Raw genomic sequence first — 21,470 nt, forward strand, 5'->3', positions numbered from 1 at the left:
ACAGCTGGGTAATTTTAGTGAATAATTAATGTGAACAGCTGGTAGCGCAGTGAATAGAGCTAATGCTTTTGGACCCAACGGTTGCAGGTTTGATGCCCACCTCTGGCTGTAGTACCCTTGGGCAAGGTACTTACTGTAAATTGCTCCAGTAAAGTAACCCACCTGTATAAATAGGTAAATAATTGTAGGTAGACTAACACTGTAAGATGCGTTGGAAAAAAGCATCAGCTGAATGAATAAAGGTAATGGTCAGTACTATACTCAAGGGTACTACAGCTGGCAATGGGATTTGAACCTGTAATCTTTGGGTCCAAAGGCAGAGGTGCTAGATACAATTCACACATACTTTCTGAACTGCTTGTCCCATACGGGGTCATGGGGAACCGGAGCCCAACCCGGCAACACAGGGCATAAGGCTGGAGGGGGAGGGGACACACCCAGGATGGGACGCCAGTCCATCGCAAGGCACCCCAATCAAGATTCGAACCCCAGACCCACTAGAGAGCAGGACCTGGTCCAACCCATTGCGCCACTGCACCACCGCACCCCCTGCCTTAGCTACAACTTTTATCTCATAATTTTAATTGCACCACATCAGGTGGCCTCTAGCACTGATCTTGCAGGAATGGCTGCTATCCCAGTATGCCTTGCGCTTGATGTCATATTTGATTATTGAGTTACTGTTAGGGGGGTGCAGTAGTGCAGTGGGTTTGGCCAGGTCCCACTCTCTGGTGGGTCTGGGGTTCAAGCCCTGATGGGGGTGCCTTGTGATGGACTGGTGTCCCGTCCAGGGTGTGCCCCCCCCCTCAGCCTTGCACCCTGCATTGCTGCGGTTTGCCGCGACCCTACATGGGACAAGCAGTTTCAGACATTGTGCGTGTGAGTTACTGTTACACTTTCACTGTGTCTGTTAATTCAGGGTGAGGTGTTTTAGTGACTTCTGAAATATTATCATCTTTGTGATTTTACTGTACCTCTTCTGAGGTAGCAGCAGACTGGCAGAGAAATTGCTCATGTGAAGTCTTCCCCTCATACTACAAACATATTTGAGCTGTAGTCATTCACAACGAAGAGGCACAGTATCTGTACCAACTATCCGCATTCTCCTGTAATCCACATTACAGCAAATCTGATTACAGTTTGGTAAGGATGCACTTCACAGGTATACTGTTATGTGTTTAGGGTTGTTTTTGCTCCTTTTAAATGACTGCAGCACACACACACACACACTGTCTGAACTGCTTTCCCCATATGGGGTTGCAGGGAGCCAGAGCCTAACCCGGCAACACAGGGTGTAAGGCTGGAGGGAGAGGGGACACACCCAGGTTGGGATGCCAGTCCATTGCAAGGCACCCCAAGCAGGAGTCAAACCCCAGACCCACCAGAGAACAGGACCCAGTCCAACCCACTGCACCACGGCGCTCCCCCTAACTACTGCAACACCTGAACTAAGAAATCATCATCATGAGATGTACAGATCAGCCTCAAAAAAATAAATCATTACCAAAGTGTATCCAGTTGAAGCCTTAGCCCAACATGACTTACACTGTCTGATCAACATCAGATTATTTATTTACCCACGTATACAGCAGAATTTGTACAGTATGAATTCAGGGCAAGCGCTGACTTCGATCACGTTGTCCTGCAGCACGAAGTGGGAGGGATTCGAACGCGACCCCGTAAGTTAAGGTCACGAGGCTGCAGCATTCACATTGACACGTCCCACTCTGTCTCCAACAGGTTGAACATCGGGAGGCCGGTGAGCGCGGAGATCCGCCCACAGCAACCGTTGCTCAGGTGGGTGACACGCTCGCCGCGCTCGGGTAGTTAGCATTCAGGCGCGAGCGGCGGCTGGTTGTTGCGCATGCGCGCTCCATTCACCGCGCATCTCGGCGCTATATGAGGAGAGCGGCGCGCGCGGCGGCGCACAAATGGATGGAGGCGGGAGGAAGCGGAGCGCGAGCTGCGGGCGCGAGCCGGAGCCGGCGGCAATGAGCGGCGGAGACCGACAGCGGGGCGCCAGCGTTAGCGGCATCCCGGACAGAGTAACCCTCAAGAAGGAGATCGGGCTACTCAGCGCCTGCGCCATCATCATAGGTGACACGAGCCGTGTCTCGAACTCATCACTTATATAAGAATGATGATGCACAAGTTTTTAAACTGGACACTTTGGACACTCCAGAGTTAGCTTTGAGTACGTACAGATTTACTGGCCCAGCCTAGGCACGATGATATGGCATGCTTCGTTCTTCAAGGATTTCTTCTTCGCTCTCTCAGTTCCTCAGGGTCAAATCATGTATTCGAGGAGGTGGGACTCGAACCCGCAGCACAAATAGTGGTGGTACAGAGAGCTGCAGAGCTGTCATTGTTTCGGAACTCGCGTGAAAAGTCGAAGTGCACGTGTCATTGTTCAAGTGCACTTTTACGTGCGAGCTCTTTGTCTGTGGTAATAAAAGACGGTAATCCGCAGACTGACACGGCGGGATTACGTTAACTTTCGAGGTACCTTGTAAATGGCTGATTTCACCTTTTTTTCCTTCACTGCACCTTCTGTCCGTCGCATTAAAACACTAAACGTTCAGTTTAACGTTGTTTCAGGGATAATTAACAGTTGGATCCCGCAGCAGGGTGGGGAAGTTCACCCGCTTTTTTTCTGCAAATCACCTGGTCCAACTAGTTCTACGTCCTCGGGTCCAGGTGTATCCTGCTTTTATATTTGCACGGCGCGCGCTGCGTGTCGCCGCACGTCACCTCGCGAGAGTGGCTCCGCGAGCCCCGCGCTCGCGGCTTTTGGTGTAACGGAAAAAAGTCCTTTATTGTTCCGCTTCATTTAGTTTTACACCTTAGAGGTTTTTAGTTATTATCACAAACTAATTTCCTTCATAGTTCTAAAAGTTTTAATGATATTATTATTATTATTATTATTATTATTATTATTATTAATATTATTAATAATGATCAGGCCTATATAAATAGCCCAGTCCGTCAAATCCAGCATGCCCTCGTGTCCTATGCTTGTGGGATAATGATCTGCAGACCACCACAACACTGCACTGGACAAATTACTGATTATTAACGGATGGATGATGATGATGATGATGATAATAATAAGAAGAAGAATGTTAGATTTTATAAATGCTTTTTTTAGGGTTATGACAATGCTATTTTGATAATTACTATCCACATAATCCAGTGGAAGAATCTGAAAGATTGAGAATTTGGCTCAACCTTGGTTGATGATGAAGTATATTCAGATGTATCACTTAGATAAGAACACTGTACTGTACAGTAAATGGGTAAGTCTTTGTAAAACTGATTAGCGATATTTTTAGTCCCCTTTGAGAAAAGCATGATCTTAATAAAGCTTTACAGTAACAGTAAATACAGTACTTTCACTGATGTAATGCCTTCTTTGCTTTATTGCTGTAATGATGTTTAGTGACAAGAACCATTTGATATCATTTAAATTTCACTGTCTAGAGAACTGGCATGTGGCTGTAGAATTAAGTCAAACACCGCATTTGAATATTCGCAAATAAGAATGGGACTACACTGAAATACCGTGTGGTTAAAAATGCAGCCACTCCTTTTGATGCTCGGGAAATTGAAGCTTGTTGCTGTTTTGATGATGCCGCATGAAAAATCCACACTCGAGTGGACTGGAGAGCAATTGCTCCAGACGTTGAGCTCTGGGGAGAGATGTATTTGGAAAGTTGTCCATCGTAAGGAGGCGGTCGGGTCCCCTTAGTTTTGGGGCGCACGGAAAGTTTGGCTCGAAATGCTGCGTGAGAGCGAGCAACCGACCCCAGGAACCACGAAGCAGCGAGAAGCCCCGTCTGGGACGGCCGTGTCCGCCGTGTCTGCCGTGTCCCCCGTGTGTGCCATGTCCGTGTACGTGGCGGGTGTTTGCTGCCAGAGGACCAGCTGTGCAGCTGTGGCTCCTCCCATTCCAGCTGTACCAGAGTGTGGGTCGCGGGGCTCTCGGTGGATCGAGTTGTCCTCAGCGCCGCCGCTGCTTCTGTCTCACAAGCTCACGTGATGTAACATGAGACCATTGTGTGTGTGTGTGTGTGTGTGTGTGTGTGTGTGTGTGTGTGTGTGTGTGTGTGTGTGTGTGTGTGTGTGTGTGTGTGTGTACACACGCTCGCGTGAGAATATGCAGCAGTGCGTCAGGTTTTGAATAACCGTGGACCCGTAGCAAGTGGAAACACAGGGACGAGATGCAGTGACACGTTGACGTTAAAGCCTGGGTTTTGTGTTACATACGTCGCTGAGACGGGGGCCAAAAAAGGGCTGCCCATTTGTTAGAAGGAGACATTTCAGGAGAATGAGATGAATGTACCGCTGCAAAAGACTGGCTGCTTGTCCTTGAAAGGCTCATAATCTCTGGTATACAAAGAGGGCTTTAAGTGGGTGTCGCGTATCAGTGCTCTGAGCTGGAAACGTGGCCTTGATAAGTGCTCTGTAGATGAGGTTTGGCGCTTCGGCGGCTCGGCAGCGGCCGTGGCCTGGGTCTCTGGCCGCGCCACGGCCCACAGGGAGGAGCTCCAGGCTCTCAGCGGAACTTGGCAGCGTGCGCCGCAGTGTCTGAGAGTGAGGTCCACGGCCAGCCATACATGATTTATCCTCGTTATGTAACATCTCCCCTCCCCTCTCCTCGAGGCTGTGGCAGCTCAGCACTCAGCAGGGGCTTATGGGTAGGGGGTGGTCAGGGGTGGGGGGTCGTCCCACTAGCAGGCTAGTCTATCTGGGTTCCATACCGGGCTGTCGAGTGGTGAACTTTTCCACGCCTACGTCATTGCGTCCCTGTTTGCCCCTCGACTCCTGCCGGTGAAGGCGCAGCCACAGCACAGCTCACACTGGCCCTGAACTGGCTCACAAAATATGTTTAATGAACCGGTGGTGATATTATCAAGCTGGACAAAGACTCCTTTTGTACAGTTCATGCAAGTGCATGTGCAAAGAAAAAAAATTCACATTACATAATTTCCGCACTCTAATGCAGCGTTCCACAAATCCATCCTGACAGCAGACGGTATATAATTCGGAGGTGACCCTACGACATACCTGCACAGTTAGGGAGAGGCTCAGGTGGGCACCGCAGCCTAATGCTCCTTTACGTTACGTGTTGTATTATAGGGAAAATGACAGTAGCAGGAGCTAAACCAAGGGCCTCGTCACTGAGTGAAGTCCATCCTTTAGGCATAAGAATGACTTAGTGATTATTTCATATTAATATGATGGTCATTTGTTATCTCACCCTATAAGCACACGTGTTTATGCTTGAACCCCACAGGAAACATCATAGGCTCGGGCATTTTCATCTCCCCCAAGGGGGTTCTGGAACATGCCGGCTCAGTCGGCTTGGCGCTGGTCGTGTGGATGGTGGGCGGGGGCATCTCGGCCCTGGGATCACTGTGCTACGCCGAACTGGGCGTCACCATCCCCAAATCCGGAGGAGACTACTCCTACGTCACAGAGATATTCGGAGGCCTTGTGGGGTGAGTGTCCACGTGGTTGCATTCTTTCTTCCGGTGGCAAAGGCCAGAAATGGACAAATAGCAATAACAGCAGCAGCAGCAATAACATGCATGACCAGGCAGATGCGGTGAAAATGACCGACAAGCGATATGTGACACTGTGATGTGATCGGCTGGCAGTGACTGCTGGGTGGGTTCCAGTTCATTATTGGGACGTCTGTGTAAACGGTGAACAATTTACTGTGAATGCTGCCCTGCTCCTGGATCCACAACTGAGTATCTGCTAAATGCAAAGAGGAAATTAAATGACTAAGTGCTAATTGTTCAGTTAACATTAATAGTGTTTTTCAGTGTATACTAGTGTGGTCAGGGCTTAGCCATCTGTCCCAACTGAGTGTGCAGTGCAGATTGCAGATGGGGGGTGGATGCTTGTTGCTTTGCGTGTCATGAAAGCGCAGAGAAATGAGCGATGCTTTCTCCAGGGGGCCACAGGTGACTGCAGCAGCACGCTTGCATTGTTCGCCTGCCCTCATGCCGAACACCCTTCTCGCCCCGCGCAGGTTCCTCTTGCTTTGGAGCGCAGTGCTCATCATGTACCCCACGACACTGGCAGTCATCGCCCTCACCTTCTCCAACTACGTCCTGCAGCCGCTCTTCCCCAACTGCATGCCCCCCTATGTGGCCACGCGCATGCTCTCCACCACATGCCTACGTAAGTACTCCCCCTGCGGTCTCCCTCGGGAGGACCTTCAGCCTCCGAGAGACCCACTAGTGCTGTAGTAGCAGGAGATGACTGAGAAAAACAATATTTTCATTTTTTTTTCTCTTTGGACCTTTTTGCAATGAACCATCAGTTTCAGCTCTGATTATTACTTTTATTACTCATATTTTCGTACGGTACTGTGCTGGACAGTGCAGCAGTCCATGCGGCAGTTCTTATGCTGTTTCTCTCTGCAGTGTGTAACATGCACGTTGAAATGCTCATGGCAAGACTGAAGTGTGAGGGCAGTGTGTCAATAAGGGCTGCACCCACTGCAGACAGCAGACAGAAACTTTGTGGTGGTTCACAAGCGGTAGCTGCCAGCTGAGGCTTCCTCCTTTTTCCTAAGCTCCCAGTGCCAGTGTGGGTGGAGGCACCGGGGCATCCCCCATGGGGTATCCACTCATCAGTGGTTTTGTGGATGCTGTGCCATGTGAACACCTTCCCCAACCTGATCCAGAGGGCACTTGAGAGGAGAGCATTATTGAGTGCAGTAGCCACTGTAGAGGAGAGCGCTGGCTGCGGAAGGTCACATCACCTGACCCATCTCGCCGAGGGCATCAGCCTACATAATGGTGCCAGCCTTTGAACCTCCGCTGTTAATGGGTGGACGCGCCGTCCACATTGTCCATTGTTCCGAGCTCACGGGACGTCCCCAACACCACTGCTGGCATTTCCTGTGGATCGAGGGATGATTAAAAGGCAGAGATTGCCACGGATTCTTTCTGCTGAAGGTCATGCTTGATGTTCAGCTTGGTCAATTTAACCAGAAATTTTTAATGAATATTATGCAGTAGTTCATAAGCTTTACCAGCCAAAAAGAGGCACAGAATTTGTAACCCTTGTCAGCTGTTTGTTGAAAGTGCTCTAAGAAAGAATAAGAAAAAAATCTGATCCCCTGATATAATTATCTAATACCTTTACTGTTAGATGGTGTTCAGCTTTTATTATAAGAATGAACTTTTCTCATTTTAGCTGTCATTTATAAAAAAAAAAAAAGCTGAGATAAGCAGATAATGTCAAGATGTTTTGTATATGAGAAAAAGTGAACATTTGCCATTGGAAGAACAATAAACGCAAAAGTCCTAGGTTATACATACTGCGAAAGTGCACATAGTTGCAGAGCTACCAAGTCTTCTGCATGACAGAGTTAAGACCAGAGACCGGACCGGAACCTTATTGGCCAGAAATAGAACTATGAACGCGTGAAGATATCCATTGCATGACTTCACTTGCAAAACGAGTTTGCATATTCTCAAAATTTGGACATGAGCTCATAAGAAAAATTTTGCTCAACAAGCTATCAAGCGTATAAGACATGTCTTGTAGTTAATTGAAATTTCAGTTAAAAAATATAAAATGGCAAGGACCCCTCAACACATGGTATGGCTTCTCTTGTATATCTCTGTTGTTTTGCAGCTGTTTTCCCCAGTTAACAAGCTTACAAGTCAAGCAACAAAATTTTGCTTAACAAGCTATCTTCTCTAAGAAATCTTATGACTTTTTCACGGTATAAAACTAGCATGTATCATATTAAGCCCTAAAGCAAGAGAGGTTTAAAGAAAGGTCTAAAAGAGGCAGAAAACCAAAGGGAAGCCTTGCCTATCAGTTTAAACCTTGTGGTGATAAAATAGAATTCACCCAAAAGGCATTATCAGAACAAATTGCTTTGTATTTTATGATTCGTTTTATCAGTTTATTAAAAACAATACTTGATAAATAGCTCAGCAGAGAGGAGTTTCAAGCGTTACAACCGATTACTTTGTGTGAATTACCTCTTTAGATACTGTTTTAAATAATGATAAAAACCACAGTAATAAACTTTATTTATATGGTGCATTGAAAAGCAGCTTTTCGAAGCACTTCATGATAACATAGGAGATAAAATTAATATTGATTCTCTGCATACAGCAGTCGATACAGAGAAGCTACACAAACACTTAGCCACATATCTTTGTTCTAACACACACACACACACACACACACACACACACACACGCAGTCTGAAACTGCTTGTCCCAAGTGGGGTCGCAGCAAACCGGAGCCTATCCCAGCAACACAGGGTGCAAGGCTGGAGGGAGAGGAGATATACCCAGGATGGGATGCCAGTCCATCACAAGGCACCCTAATCAGGACTCGAACCCCAGACCCACCAGAGAGCAGGACCTGGCCAAACCTGCTGTGCCGTTGCGCCACTGCACCCCCCTGCTTAGCAAACACTTGCAGCATAAGTTGAGTATAAATTAGCAGGTACAGTATACCATTAACCAGAATTAACAATGTCTGAAAAACTTTCCTGACTTGAGTTGTATCAGGGGTGAGGGAGGGTGCATTGAGAGGAAGAGGCTTTGTAATTCTTGGTGCCAGAAAGTTGGGTGCGCTACCTGGCACACTATGGCAGAATGAGCCAGTGGCTAAAAATCCAATTTCGCCACCGTCCTCCTCTCTGCCACTACCTCCCGGGAGTCCATGGTCAGTCCTGTGTTGGAGCTGGCTTTCTGTATGAGTTTGTTCTGGTGTTTGGCCTCACCTGAACTAAGTCCGCTTCCCCAGCATGCCAGCAAAGAAAAGTGCACGGGCAACAGCAGACTGATAGAACATCTCCAGCAGCTTGCTGCACACATCGAAGGACCTGAACCTCCTCAAAGAGTAGTCTCCTCTGACCTTTCTTGTACAGTGCTGTCGTGTTCTCCACCTCCTCCTATACGGCCACTGGTCTTAGGGCTCCCTGACAGGCCGCAAATCCACCACTAACTCCTTTTGTCTTGCTCATGTTGAGGTGCAGGTGGTTCTCCCTGCACCGCAAGACAAGGTTCTTCGCTAGTCTCCTGTACTCTGATTCGTTGTCATTATTGATAATCTGTACGATGGAGGAGTCAAGGTGGCTCAAGGTGGCAGGAGCTGGTGCTGTATTTGAAGTCGTAATACAACATAAGCTAATGTAGAAGAATGATGTACAGTATGGGCAAGTCTAAATCAAAGAAATTTTACGATAAATACGGTATGTAAAACTTTACAGCCAATAGATCAACAGTAAAATAAAATAAAAAAAAAAGTGCATTTAAAAAAAAATAAAGGACAACGGAATCCTTCTAATGCAATATTATTATTGGCACGGCTTCTGTAGCATATCCAGAAACGATAGGTAGTGAAGCAGGTGCATATTGGACGGGATGCTGATCAATTACAGGGAAGTGTCAAACACACAGACATACCTGAAATATGTCCTTGTAGGGTGGGAGGAAATCAGAGCACCTGAAGGAAAGCCATGTGAACATGTGAACTATGCACAGACTGAGCTCAATTTGAACTCACATCACCAGCACCACCTGCCCAAGAACAAAAACACAGAATAACAATAGTAAGATTTACTATAAGAGGGAATGGGCGAAAGGAGTTAGGAAAAAGAGAGCACACAAATGTATGGAGACATGTCCTGAGCAGTTCTCATATTCTGAACTTGGGTTTCTGTTACATTTAATTCACGTTTAAAAGGATGGTAGGAATTTTAAGCATGTTTGAACATGTTTTTTTTTTTTTTTTTTTTTTTTTTCCCCAGAATGAATTTTGCTCCATATGAAGGGGAATCCTTATTTTGTTGTGTATTTGTTTATTCAAAACTGCCTGAAGTTTTTACCCATTTATGCTGCCGATTGTTTTACTGAAGAATTGAGGTAAAGTGTCCTCAGCCATCAGGCTGGGTACCGTGTCAACTCAGCCTTCCGCAATGTCCCGGAGGACTGCGGAAGGAGGAAGAGCGGGACGTCCATACAGCAGTGCAGGGACGGGGCCTCCCTTAGTTGCACCCTGCAGTGATGTTTCAGTGAGTGTCTGCCCTGTTCCTGCTGCCCTCAGATGTGACTGCTCTTCATCTCGGGACGTGGAAGAGGCCATGTAAAACAGAGGATGCGGAGGGAGTGTCTGCCTGACCCAGCAACTGGAATCACCACTGCTCAATGGCATGTCAATGGCCCTCTTGCTCTTTTTGTGGAGCGGTTTGCCGAACGCTCCAAGGAGAGCGTGAGCACGGAACGCCCTTCCAAGGCAGCTTTCCTCTTGTGTTTGTGCGGCCGCATCGGAAGTAGTTTGTGTGTGGGCTTTGACCGCTTGCCCTTTCTGTGGGAGCCGCGCCACCGGGGCCCAGAGGAGAGCAGCGCTGACAGTGATGATGGACGAGGAGGAACGACTCGCCTCCTGGACCCTCCCCGCTCTGCATGCCTGGCCCGGCTGCTCTGAGCTGCCCTGGATACTGCCCCAAGTTCCACACGCACACACAGCCTGGCACCGCGTGTGGCAGCTGCCCAGGAAACACGCAGAAAAGCTGCCAAACTTGTGTGCTGACAGCAATGGCTCAAATAAGGACGCCCTTTACGCATTTTCTTGAATCCCTTCCCGGACACTACACTTCTGCTCTTCTATATGCAGTTACTCCATATTTATAATTGTCACGAGGAACCCTTTGATTATGATGTTTGTGCCATGAATTATAGACAGGTCCAAAACTGGAACCCCGTGCTATTGTGTCGCTTCAGTCGTGTTGCGTGGGGCCCCTTGCGGAATCATGCGAGTCCAGCGTTGCTGCGAATGCTCTGTCTGTCATGTGCACACAAAGCACGGTTGCTGTGTGTCAGCAGGAAGTCGCACACGGTGGTGTGTTCTCGGTCTTTTCTTTGTGCTACAATTCGCATGTATCCAGGGCACATTGTGGAGCAAGAGATACTGGTCTGTGTGGCATCAGTCTTTCTGAATGTGCGCTATGGTATTAATTGTGCCGTGTGTGTCTGTGTGCTTCTCTGTGTCGGCACTGCGGTCCAGTGTTCCTGACTTGGGTGAACTGCTTCAGTGTGCGCTGGGCCACCAGGATCCAGGATGTGTTCACGGTGGGCAAGCTGCTGGCACTGGGGCTCATCATCGTCGTGGGAATGGTGCAGATCTGCCAAGGTGAGCCACGCAGTCAGCAAGCACACTGAAATGAGGACAAAAAGTTGCAGGACGACACAGCGAGTCAGGACTTCTTGCCGGAAACATGAGTGTCCACTATTTAATCGCATAAGTAATCAACAAGTACTCAAAGTATCTATCTGTCTATGTGTCTGTCTTTCCAAGCTCCAGATAGACATGGGCTTTGTATCTCCTGCTCAGACAGAATCTGCTAGTTTTCCATCTCAGAAGTAGAAATGAAATACATGTGAAACTTGTCAGATTAAACAGAAGAAACCTCTCGTATATGAGGTTAACACATGAGACAGAGGTTAAAACAGGCATTAAAACAGACACTCCGTTTGAGTGTCCCTGCTTTTTTCCCAGTGCATGCTCTTCATGAAGGCATGCCTTTGTCCTTTATATTGAAACAAATTAGCTCTGAAAAAGCTTGGGTGGCTCGTCCCTGCGACATGCTAATGAGCTTGCCTCTGCTGAAGAGCGTGACAAAGAGCCCCAATGCTTCCATCTAGCGGATGGCGATGCACCCCTTGCAGCAATGGGCCCTAACAATTGGTAGAGCTACTGTGGCATTAAAACTACTAAAAAAAAAAATGTTGATTTCGAAAGAACATTTTTATACAAATAGATGTCAGAAAGGTCACTAAGAGAGACTTTGTTATAGTTTCCTCATAGTTTCCTTTGACCATGAGGGAAGTGCATAAATCACAATTTGTCTACACGGTTAGGCTTTCAGAGCATTACTGTGGAGTTTTCTTGGTTAACCTGTGTTGGGAGATCTTGTGGTTACTGGCTGCGGGCTGTGGGAAGGTGGGCTCATGCAGGGACTGGGTTCTTCCTCTTCCAGGGCACTATGAAGGATTGCGACCCCAGGTGGCTTTCCAGTTCTTCAAGACACCCTCGGTGGGACAGGTGGCCCTGTCCTTCCTTCAGGCTGCTTTTGCCTTCAGCGGCTGGAACTTCCTCAACTATGTGACCGAGGAGGTGGTGAACCCGCGACGGTGAGGCTCCTCTCGCTCCCAGCGTCCACCGGGGCAGGGGTATGGGGCTCCGCATTGTGGTTCTTCCCCCCAGAATGACATGAGATCACATGCAAAGCTGTTGTGTTTGCAAAAGGCTGCCGGTGTGTGTGTACTGGGCTTCACTAGGTCTAGCTAACAGAAGAAACGTGGCACATCTGGGAAGATGCTGAGCAGCTGGGTGTCGAACCATTGTTCCAAATAGTTGCTGAAGGAGAATCTGCGCTGGTCCCAAACATGCAGAGAGGTGACATCACCTGTGTGGTTGGTGTCTGTCCGCTGGCCTTGGACTGGCTGGCATGTTAACGTGTCCATTCTCTCATCAGGAATCTACCTCGTGCCATTTACATCTCCATCCCATTGGTGACCTTTGTGTACACCCTCACCAACATCGCCTACTTCTCCTCCATGTCACCCGAGGAGCTGCTGTCCTCCAATGCCGTGGCCGTTGTGAGTAGAGAGTCGCTTTCGAGCTCCAGTTTGCACGGCTCGGTGGATTGGCATCATGGGTGCTCCAGCCGCGAACGCCGAGTTTCTGTGTAAACTTCTTGTTTTATGCGGGCCTGGCAATTGAAATCGAACGATCACGATTTTGCTGTGAGTGAAGGAAATTCATTCGTATATGACGCGGTGGCTGTGCGTGTGAATGCAGACATTTGGGGAGAAGTTGCTTGGTATGTTCTCCTCCATCATGCCCATCTCCGTGGCCCTATCCACCTTTGGCGGCATCAACGGGTACCTCTTCACCTCCTCTAGGTAAGAAAACCTCAGAGGGTTGGGTTCTCAAGCTCTTTGTGTCGTAGGGGGTGTTTGATCACAGTTGTCAGTCGTTTTATATTCCATGAGCTGTCGTGTCGTGTTGTTTCACGGTGTGGTGCAATGCAGGTGAGGGTGCAGCCCATCACTGCTTCAAATGTGTTTGCAGGCTGTGCTTCTCTGGAGCCAGAGAGGGTCACCTGCCGAGCCTGCTGGCCATGATCCACTGCAAGAGCTGCACGCCAATCCCTGCCCTGCTGCTCTGTGTAAGGCCATGCCCACCGGCCCACCACACACTCATTCCATGGTACCAGCACCATAGTGAAGGAATGGCAGGCTGTTGAACGTTCTACTCGCCATGGTCTGGGTGGGGTCCACAGGTGTCTTCAGGACAAAAGCCTCCAGAGAAACGTACCTGCACTTACCTGTGTGTCGTCCTCCCTGCTGCCAGTGCACTGCCACCGTTGTGATCCTGTGCATTGGTGAGACGCACAACCTGATCAACTATGTATCCTTCATCAACTACCTCTCGTACGGGGTCACCATCGCGGGCCTGCTCTACTACCGCTGGCAGAAGCCCAAACTTCCCCGGCCCATTAAGGTATTGTGAGTCACTTGCCGTATTGCTGGGAGCACACTTGAGTGTGTGTCTTGTTGAAGATGCTGAGGAAGCCCACGGCTCTCTGTGCCTCGCTCAGGTGAATCTGCTGGTCCCCATCAGCTACCTGCTCTTCTGGGCCTTCCTGCTGGGCTTCAGTCTCTACTCGGAGCCCGTGGTGTGCGGCATCGGCCTTGTCATCATGCTCACAGGCGTGCCCGTCTACTTCTTGGGTGTCTACTGGAAGGACAAGCCAAAGTTCATCTACAGCTTCACTGGTAAAAACCAAGTGACACATGGTCACCCTATACGTTTACGTTACTTCATTTAGCAGACTCTTTTCTCCAAAGAGACTTCCAGTGAACTCTATGTAGTGTTATCAGCTCATACCTTATTCATGTAGGATGACTTACACTGCTAGATACACTACTTACAATGAGTCACTCATGCATATAGCAGTGAAACACACTCTCTGTCACTCACACACTATGGGAGACTTAAGAGTCATCGATCCACCTGAACAGCATGTCTTTGGACTGTGGGAGGAAACCCACACAGACACGTGGAGAACATGCATACTCCACATAGACTGAGTGGAGATCGAATCCATGTCCTCTCACGCCACTCAGACGCTGTGAGACGGCAACGCTACTCGCTGTCCCAGCGTGCCGAAAATACTTTTTTTATTAATTTTGCACGTCTTTCGACGTCTGCCTTGACATGGATGCCCTTCCCTCTGGGAAGAGTAAGTGTCACTCCGAATCAGAATTATGATGAAGTGTCAAAGACAGGATGCGGTGGAACACTTTTGTTGGCACTGCTTTATAATGAAAAGAGTTTGATCTTCTCCTACAGCTCTTAGTAATTTTCACCACATAAACATCTAACTGTTGAATGTGACTCTTGAAATTTTATGGGTAAACTAATCTGCCCGATGGATGATGACCGGTAGCAGATTGTGATTGATGTGAAATGATCATCGTGAGTTTGTGATTTTTACTTGAAAGTGACACAGCTGTGGCTTGGGGTCTGTCTTTCAGAGATGGTCACATACATGGGACAGAAGCTGTGTTTCGTCGTGTTCCCCCAGATGGACCCCACTGAGAGCTTGCCGCCCACACAGTGGACCGACAAACGAGAGCTTTGAGCAGAATGTGTGGCGGCGGCGGCAGCAGCGGCAATGCTTCCCCTTAGGCCGTTCTTTCTCGTTTTTGTACTTGTTTTTGTTTTGCTTTTCCAGCGCTGTGCCAGTAAGGAAAGGCCCTTACCTAGTTAGCGATTGCAGATCTGGTGCTGCATCCAGCTCACGTTCTCCTTTTGCTCCACGCGTGCTGGGAAGAGCTGTGTTCTGACACACGTCAGTACTACACTCGCGGCGACAGCCGGAGAACGCAAACCGCTTTTTCACCAAGGGACGCTGTTCTTCACATAATGCCAACAAGTTTTTGTTTTTGATCTAAAATCCATATATTTGACTGTGCCTTACAAGAACAAAGTCATGCTGTTCACCTGTTGCATTAATTTTTTCTTAATAATACCAGTTTCCCTTTGCCTATGTACATGTGTAGATGAGTAGCTCCCTGTGGCTCCACGTGCATCATCCTCCTCGTGCCTCTCGCATGTCTGTGAGCTTCCCCTGACCGCCGTTCGTCAGGCTCTGTAACTGAGAACAGGGGGATGTCGCTCTCGGGACACTGCCATCATTCCTCCTTCTGCAAAAGGCTTGGCTGAGAGCACAACTGTGATTGACAGACATGTTTTTCATCGCCTAACAGAAAACAAATAGGGACATCTGGAGATGCTGGCAGCCATGAAGAAGGTAGGAGCCTTTGTGCACAGGAGCTTCGCTCAGCTCACGTCTTAACGTACTTACACACTGAAGTTCCTGTTTTTAGATGCTCTCACACATGTAGTTTCCAGAGCTTTGTTACAGAAACAACTCACACAACACGGAGAGGCTCTCTCTTCCTGTGAACAGCGGTGGCCCACAGTGAACACAGGAGCAGCTTTACTGATGTGTCCACTGTGAGGAGACGGCAATGCAGTGCCTCGCCTGTGCTGTGTCCCCCAACTGAAACTTGAACAACAGGGTGTATGGGGCACGCACACAACTAAATATTGATCTCCCGGAAAGGCAATATTGCATGTCGTCTGAGGTCTCCTCACACATATAGCACAGGAGTCTCTGGTCCCCCAGCAGGGATGGAGAGGAGGGCAGGAGCGGGCAGCCTTGTGAGCCGCTGCAGCTGCAGGAAAGGCTCATAATCCATGAAACAAGTTATCTTTAGAATATAACAAGTAAAGCAAGGCAGAACCCAATAAACACTGTGGCCCTTGTGGTGGCTCCCCCTCCTGGTCCCGTTCTCCACACTGTGAACTGAACTGGTTGTGTCCTCCGCCGTTTGTAAGCCTCATGGTGATGTACAGTCTTGAAGAAATTATACAGTATAAATTATTTGTAAAGCATCAGGTATTTACAGCGGGTTACATTCCTGGAATGTTTGTTAACTTATGCATATGTGGTGTACTTTTTTGTAAAAAAAATTAATAACAATAATAGCATAATAAATTTAATACTGGAGAAAAATATATCTTATTGTGAATTCACAGTCTACCTAGATGTTTTCATTTTTTCTCCCAATCGTGTCATTTTTTTGTTAGATGCTCGTTTTCACAAGAGGGCTGACATGCAAACAGCTGCTCCAGGTGCTGGCCTCCCCTCAGTGCAAGCCTTTTGTATTCATGTCTTCCCCAAACATGTGTGAGACTGCAGGACTGATCTGCTGGTGTGTGAGAACACCCTGGTGGCCAACACCGTGTCACATTCCGCACAGCAGATCCAGCTCTTGTGCCGAGATGCGTTTTTTTTTCTTTGTCACGTTACATTTTTTTTTTTTTTTTTCTTTTTTTCCACTTCTGGCAAGTGCAAGCGTCACCTTTGCAACAGCAAAATCCAGGGAACTTTACAGCTCCCGCTGTTGGGAAAGTAAAGAAACATTCCATTCCAGTTAGAAGGTAGGTTTCATTTGAAAAGATCATTTTACCGTGGACAACTTGCATAATGTGCCAAAATTTTCTTTCCATCAGCAGGTCAGGTCTGTTCTTGTGCAGCTTGAAGTAAACTCCACCCTGGTAGGAATATGGCATTCACTGGATCTCTGCCTCTTCAGGCTCTCTTAGGCAGTCTACATAAATGCATAGAGTCTTCAGGTTGTTCTGGTAGACACACGACCAGACTAAGCATGTGTTGGGCGTAACCATTTCACCACTGCTCCCTGCTATTCCTGTATATGTGACTTGCTGTACTGTAGTGACAAGGAGACGCTGCACTCCACAGTCTTGCCGGAAGTTTGTATCAGGTGAGGCCCTAAGCTGTGTAGGCTACAGGGCCCCACTGTAGGGTCTCAAGTGGTGTGTCCTGAAGGCCTACACCTGTGAGTTTGCTTGTACAGTTGCTGAGCTACATGATGCCTCATGTCTGAGCTGCCGGTGCTCTCTGGAGAGGCACTCTGCCTTGGCACCGAACCACCTGTCGGGCACAATGAGCGCTAATAGAACTGTGTCCCTATGTACAGTGTAGAAAGACACTAGTGGGCCAGGCAGGAATGTGGTAAAGAGTGTGAAACAGTATTCACACACTAATCGGTGATGGGGTAATATAAACAGGGCAAAGAATCACCAAGGCACTGCTGAATTAACTAAATTACAACAGACTACCCCTGGGTCTGATGTAAGAAGTAACAATAGGAGAGGACAAAGAAGGACAGCACTCATTGTAAAAGTTTATTAGAACAGCAGCACAAAACAAGCATGTATCAGTGGGGAAAGCACCATGCCTCAAACTTTTTCTTTTCCCCCTCATACCAGCCGAGAGACACTCGCCACCTGTGAGTCCCCATGGCGGTTGACAAGTAAATAACATTTTACCCACAATTCTCAACTATTTATAATAAACCCCTTTTCCCGCCCAAACAGGACACTCCCCAGTAACCCGTGTCCCTACAGCACTTTTCAAGGTAGTGTCTGACATCCAAACTTCTTCCTCTAGCATTTTCGTGAGGTATTACGTGTGTGGTTCCTCGTCCATTAATTTAAGCTCCGTGAAGCTGCTCCTCCCTCCCTAACAAACAGTACAAAAAAAATCATTCTCTAGTGCCGTGAAAATTACAGTTTGTGCCGTTGAAGTTTTTGATATACAACCAATTATTTTTCCAGAGTGTGACGTCACTCAGCCCCCCCCCCAGACATTAACGATTGTATGCATGGCACGTGACTTTTTTTTTTTGCGTTAATACAAGTAAATATTAACTATTTTGTCTTTTGAGGAGAACTGTAAAAAAACTACATAATTTTTAAAGAAATGATTTTATTTAAATCCTCATGAGATATCATTTCAACGAGGCATGAGTGTGACATGATTACAACGAGTTTTCTTACAGTTAGAACTGGGTTCTCAAAAGCAACTGATTGTCACGTCTAGTTAATTGCTTTTACACAATAATTCCACCGCCCTGTAAACTAGTTTTAACAATCGCAGCAGACATTTTTTTTTTCTGGAGAAAAATTATTTAATTTTGGTGAATTATTAATTTCCATTGAAAAAAGGAAGCACCCGGGGTAGCGTTATCACAAATGTTCACCTACGGTAAACGTTAAAACACGTTTCAGTATTAATTCTGCGAATTTGTGAACACCTTTTTCCTAATTTTCCTCATTTTACCATAACGTTGGATAGTTGGATTTAACCTAAGACTTAACACTTGAAGATGCTAGGCAGAGAAAATTAGAAACGGGCGATGACTTTTGGCTGTTCTGCAATTTACATATACACTGGACCCAAATTATGCATTTATATTTAACCTCTTAACAGGAAATAAACGTGTTTCTATTCCGAAATAAGGTGGAGATAAAAGTGACTCTCACGTTGCTTCGACTGGTTTCCCTTCTGTTTCTCTGTGTGGGTATTTTGGAAAAATCTGCAGCTCATCGCAGAGCAACTGTGAGCAAAAGGCACCGCTGGGATTCGAACCCAGGATCTCCTGTTTACTAGACAGGCGCTTTAACCAACTAAGCCACGGCGCCGCTGTGAAGAGCGCGCGGAGCACAGCGCCTATGCGCCTGCGCCGTGGATCGTCCGACTCCGCCTCCGGTCCAGTGTGGTGCGGAGTGATCCCGGAGTGCTGTGCTGTCGTTCCTCGCACCTCAGCGCTTTTTTCACATTTGAAGAGAAATAAAAGAAATAACGAAATAAATTCAGAATTGGTTGATTGTGATTTATATAAAAAAAACTTTAAAAAAAGTTCCGCGTGGCCTTTTCATAAGGGCCTTACCGTACCCTTATGAAAGAGCAAATTTATTTCTGAGATAATAATGCAATTTTCATACTTCTTCGTCAGGAAGTTTATCTTAAATTCAGTTTCACGGTGGAAACTGGACGCTCCCGAGAAACGGTTTCTCCAAAGCGACGAACATCGCAGAGAAAATACAGTTCATTACATGAACAGAAGGAGAGACTTGGATGCAGACTCGTGATGTTAAAGTTCGGTTATTCTCTCTCTCTCTCTCAAACCGCTTGTCCCATGCGGGGTCGCAAGAAGCTGGAGCCTAACCCGGCAACAAAGGCTGGAGGGGGAGGGGACACACTCAGGACGGGATGACAAGCCATCGCAAGGCACCCCAGGCAGGACTCAAACCCCCAACCCACTAGCCTAGGGAGAGGGCCATGCCATGCCCTCCAGTCCACTACACTAACTAATACAACCTATACAGTACTGTGCAAAAATTTTAGACACTTGGTGGGGAAAAAGCTGTAAAGTGAGAATGTTTCCAAAAATAATGCTCTTGCTTAATAAGCTTCCTACAAAACTTAGTTACCATCCTTTCTCAACAAACACTTGTCCCTAGCGGGGTCGCAGCGGGCTTGGCCAGTGCCTGCTCTCTGATGGGTCTGGGGGTCGAATCCCGCTTGGGGTGCCTTGCGATGGACTGTCATCCCATCCTGGGTGTATCCCCTCCCTCTCCAGCCTTACGCCCTGTGTTGCCGGGTTAGGCTCCAGCTTGCCGCGACCCCACTTGAGATAAGCGTTTTCAGACGGTCTGTGTGTGTACTTTCTTTAACAACATACAAAACCCTTCCTGTAATACAGTAACTTTTTGCAAAAGCAATGCTTGGAAATCTAAAATATACTCTTCCCTACTCACACTAAAGCAGAAGACATTAAATAACCGTCTAAAACAAATATTTTTGTGTAACATCTTAGTGCCCAAGACTTTTGCACAGTACTGTACATCACACAAGATGCTGCATAAAGGTCTATCCATATTTCAGTTTCTAATCACAAAGCTATTAAACAAATAATTACACATTTATCATGCGCTTAATAGATCAGGGGAGAAGTGAGTGCGGAAGAGATGAGTTTTGAGACCCTTTTCAAATGTTGAGAGAGTGCCACGGCCACGCTGCCGGAACAACGAGGCACACCTGGGGCTCGGCACACACAGACGCATAAAAGGCTGCGGCAGAGCAGGAGCTAATGTGGAGCCTTCGTGGCCTCTTCCCTGGTCCCTTGACCCACTTCTTCGTCCTCCTCAACTGTTTGTGATCATCGACCTTGTCTTTTGGGAAACCTTCGCCTGTCCTGTGAACACAATACTTGGATTTCCCATAATAAAGTCCCTTTTGCTCCGCACTTGGGTCCGCCAGTGTCTTCCGGAACAACCCATGGCAGAGAGAGATTCAGCAGTTCTGAGTGAGAGGGGGAGGTCATTCCACCACATCAGAACCAGAAGTGAAAACCTTTGTGCTTTTGATTTTGGTCCTTTTGTGTGTGGGACCACCAAGGGGGCAGAGCTGGAGGAGCGTAGCAGTCTTGATGGGCTGTAGTGAATGATCATGTCTTGTTGATATTGGGGAGCAGATCCGTTGATAATCCGTTGGTCTGTATACAGGAGTATAGTATAGTATAGTATACGGTAGTACAGTGTACAGTACAAAGATGAAAGGTAGCAATCATTCCGGGAGTATCTTTGCACACATGCTTGCATAGCAAATGTTTTATATCCAGAATAACTTACTGTAGACCGTTTTACACACAAGGATGTTTCACTCAAGTTCATGTGAAGAATCTTGCTAAAGGTGCAGCTGAGCTCTTCCTCATACTCAGCCCTGCACACTCCTGGTCTCATCTTCATAGACTTAATTCCAGAAGCTGCTGGGGTCCAGACCTGCAAAGCGTCAAAGGTAAACTCTGGACTTGACCTTGAGGAATTTGATGCGCTTATGCGTCAAGGTCAGATTTTTCATAACCGTTACCATGTCACACTTCTGTCAATCTCTGTCAATCAGAATGGAAGCGATTCAGGAATGGTGGATTGTTCTTCTAACTCATCGCAAAGCCCTTTTCAAACAACTCCAGCCATGTTCCTGGACATCCCATTTGCCAGGTCACACATCACAGATTGCTTAAATCTCATGAAGAAATGAAGTTATTAAAAATTGAAAGAGCAAAACGACTTCATAGACCCTTTATATATATGGGAGGTTCTTTACGCTCTGCAGAAAGACTTTTCACTTCCTGTTGGGTGCTCCGATGCAGAAACATTTGTCCTTAGGTGACACATCAAGACCTGGAGCTGCACCCATCAGCCGTGAAAGTTCGTGTCCCATGCCTCCTCGCTGTAGAGTGGAACCGAGGGCGAGAGACACCTGAACATGAAGAGAGGCACAAGTCAGCAAGTTTCAGACATACAGCACGTGTGCTAAAGGGAAAAGGGCTCAACGAATCGGTCCGTCAGCTGCAAGAAATACAGTACATCAATAGGACATGTCCTTTTGTTAGTCCAGAGGCTGGACTGCTGACTTTCCCAGGAAAGAAACACTTTTGTTAACATTTACAGACCTGGCGTCCAGGCTGATT

General features: G+C 47.3%; 1 protein-coding gene and 1 non-coding gene across 2 annotated transcripts; one reads left to right on the plus strand and one right to left on the minus strand.

Moving 5' to 3' along the window:
- The first annotated feature begins 1,828 nt into the window (after positions 1–1,828).
- On the plus strand, positions 1,829–15,849 carry LOC108926237 (asc-type amino acid transporter 1-like). The gene is made up of 11 exons (XM_029253673.1): positions 1,829–2,097; positions 5,297–5,501; positions 6,041–6,192; positions 11,056–11,181; positions 12,029–12,182; positions 12,527–12,650; positions 12,853–12,956; positions 13,126–13,222; positions 13,408–13,557; positions 13,655–13,832; positions 14,595–15,849. Exons 1-11 carry the CDS (start codon positions 1,932–1,934, stop codon positions 14,699–14,701), a joined length of 1,563 nt encoding a protein of 520 aa, XP_029109506.1. The 5' UTR covers positions 1,829–1,931; the 3' UTR covers positions 14,702–15,849.
- Positions 15,850–18,562: 2,713 nt separating this feature from the next.
- trnat-agu (transfer RNA threonine (anticodon AGU)) lies at positions 18,563–18,636 on the minus strand. The gene has a single exon. It is a non-coding gene; the product is annotated as a tRNA-Thr (tRNA).
- Positions 18,637–21,470: the final 2,834 nt, after the last annotated feature.

Source organism: Scleropages formosus, chromosome 7 (genome assembly GCF_900964775.1).
Source record: "Scleropages formosus chromosome 7, fSclFor1.1, whole genome shotgun sequence".
NCBI classification, from domain to species: Eukaryota; Metazoa; Chordata; class Actinopteri; order Osteoglossiformes; family Osteoglossidae; genus Scleropages; species Scleropages formosus.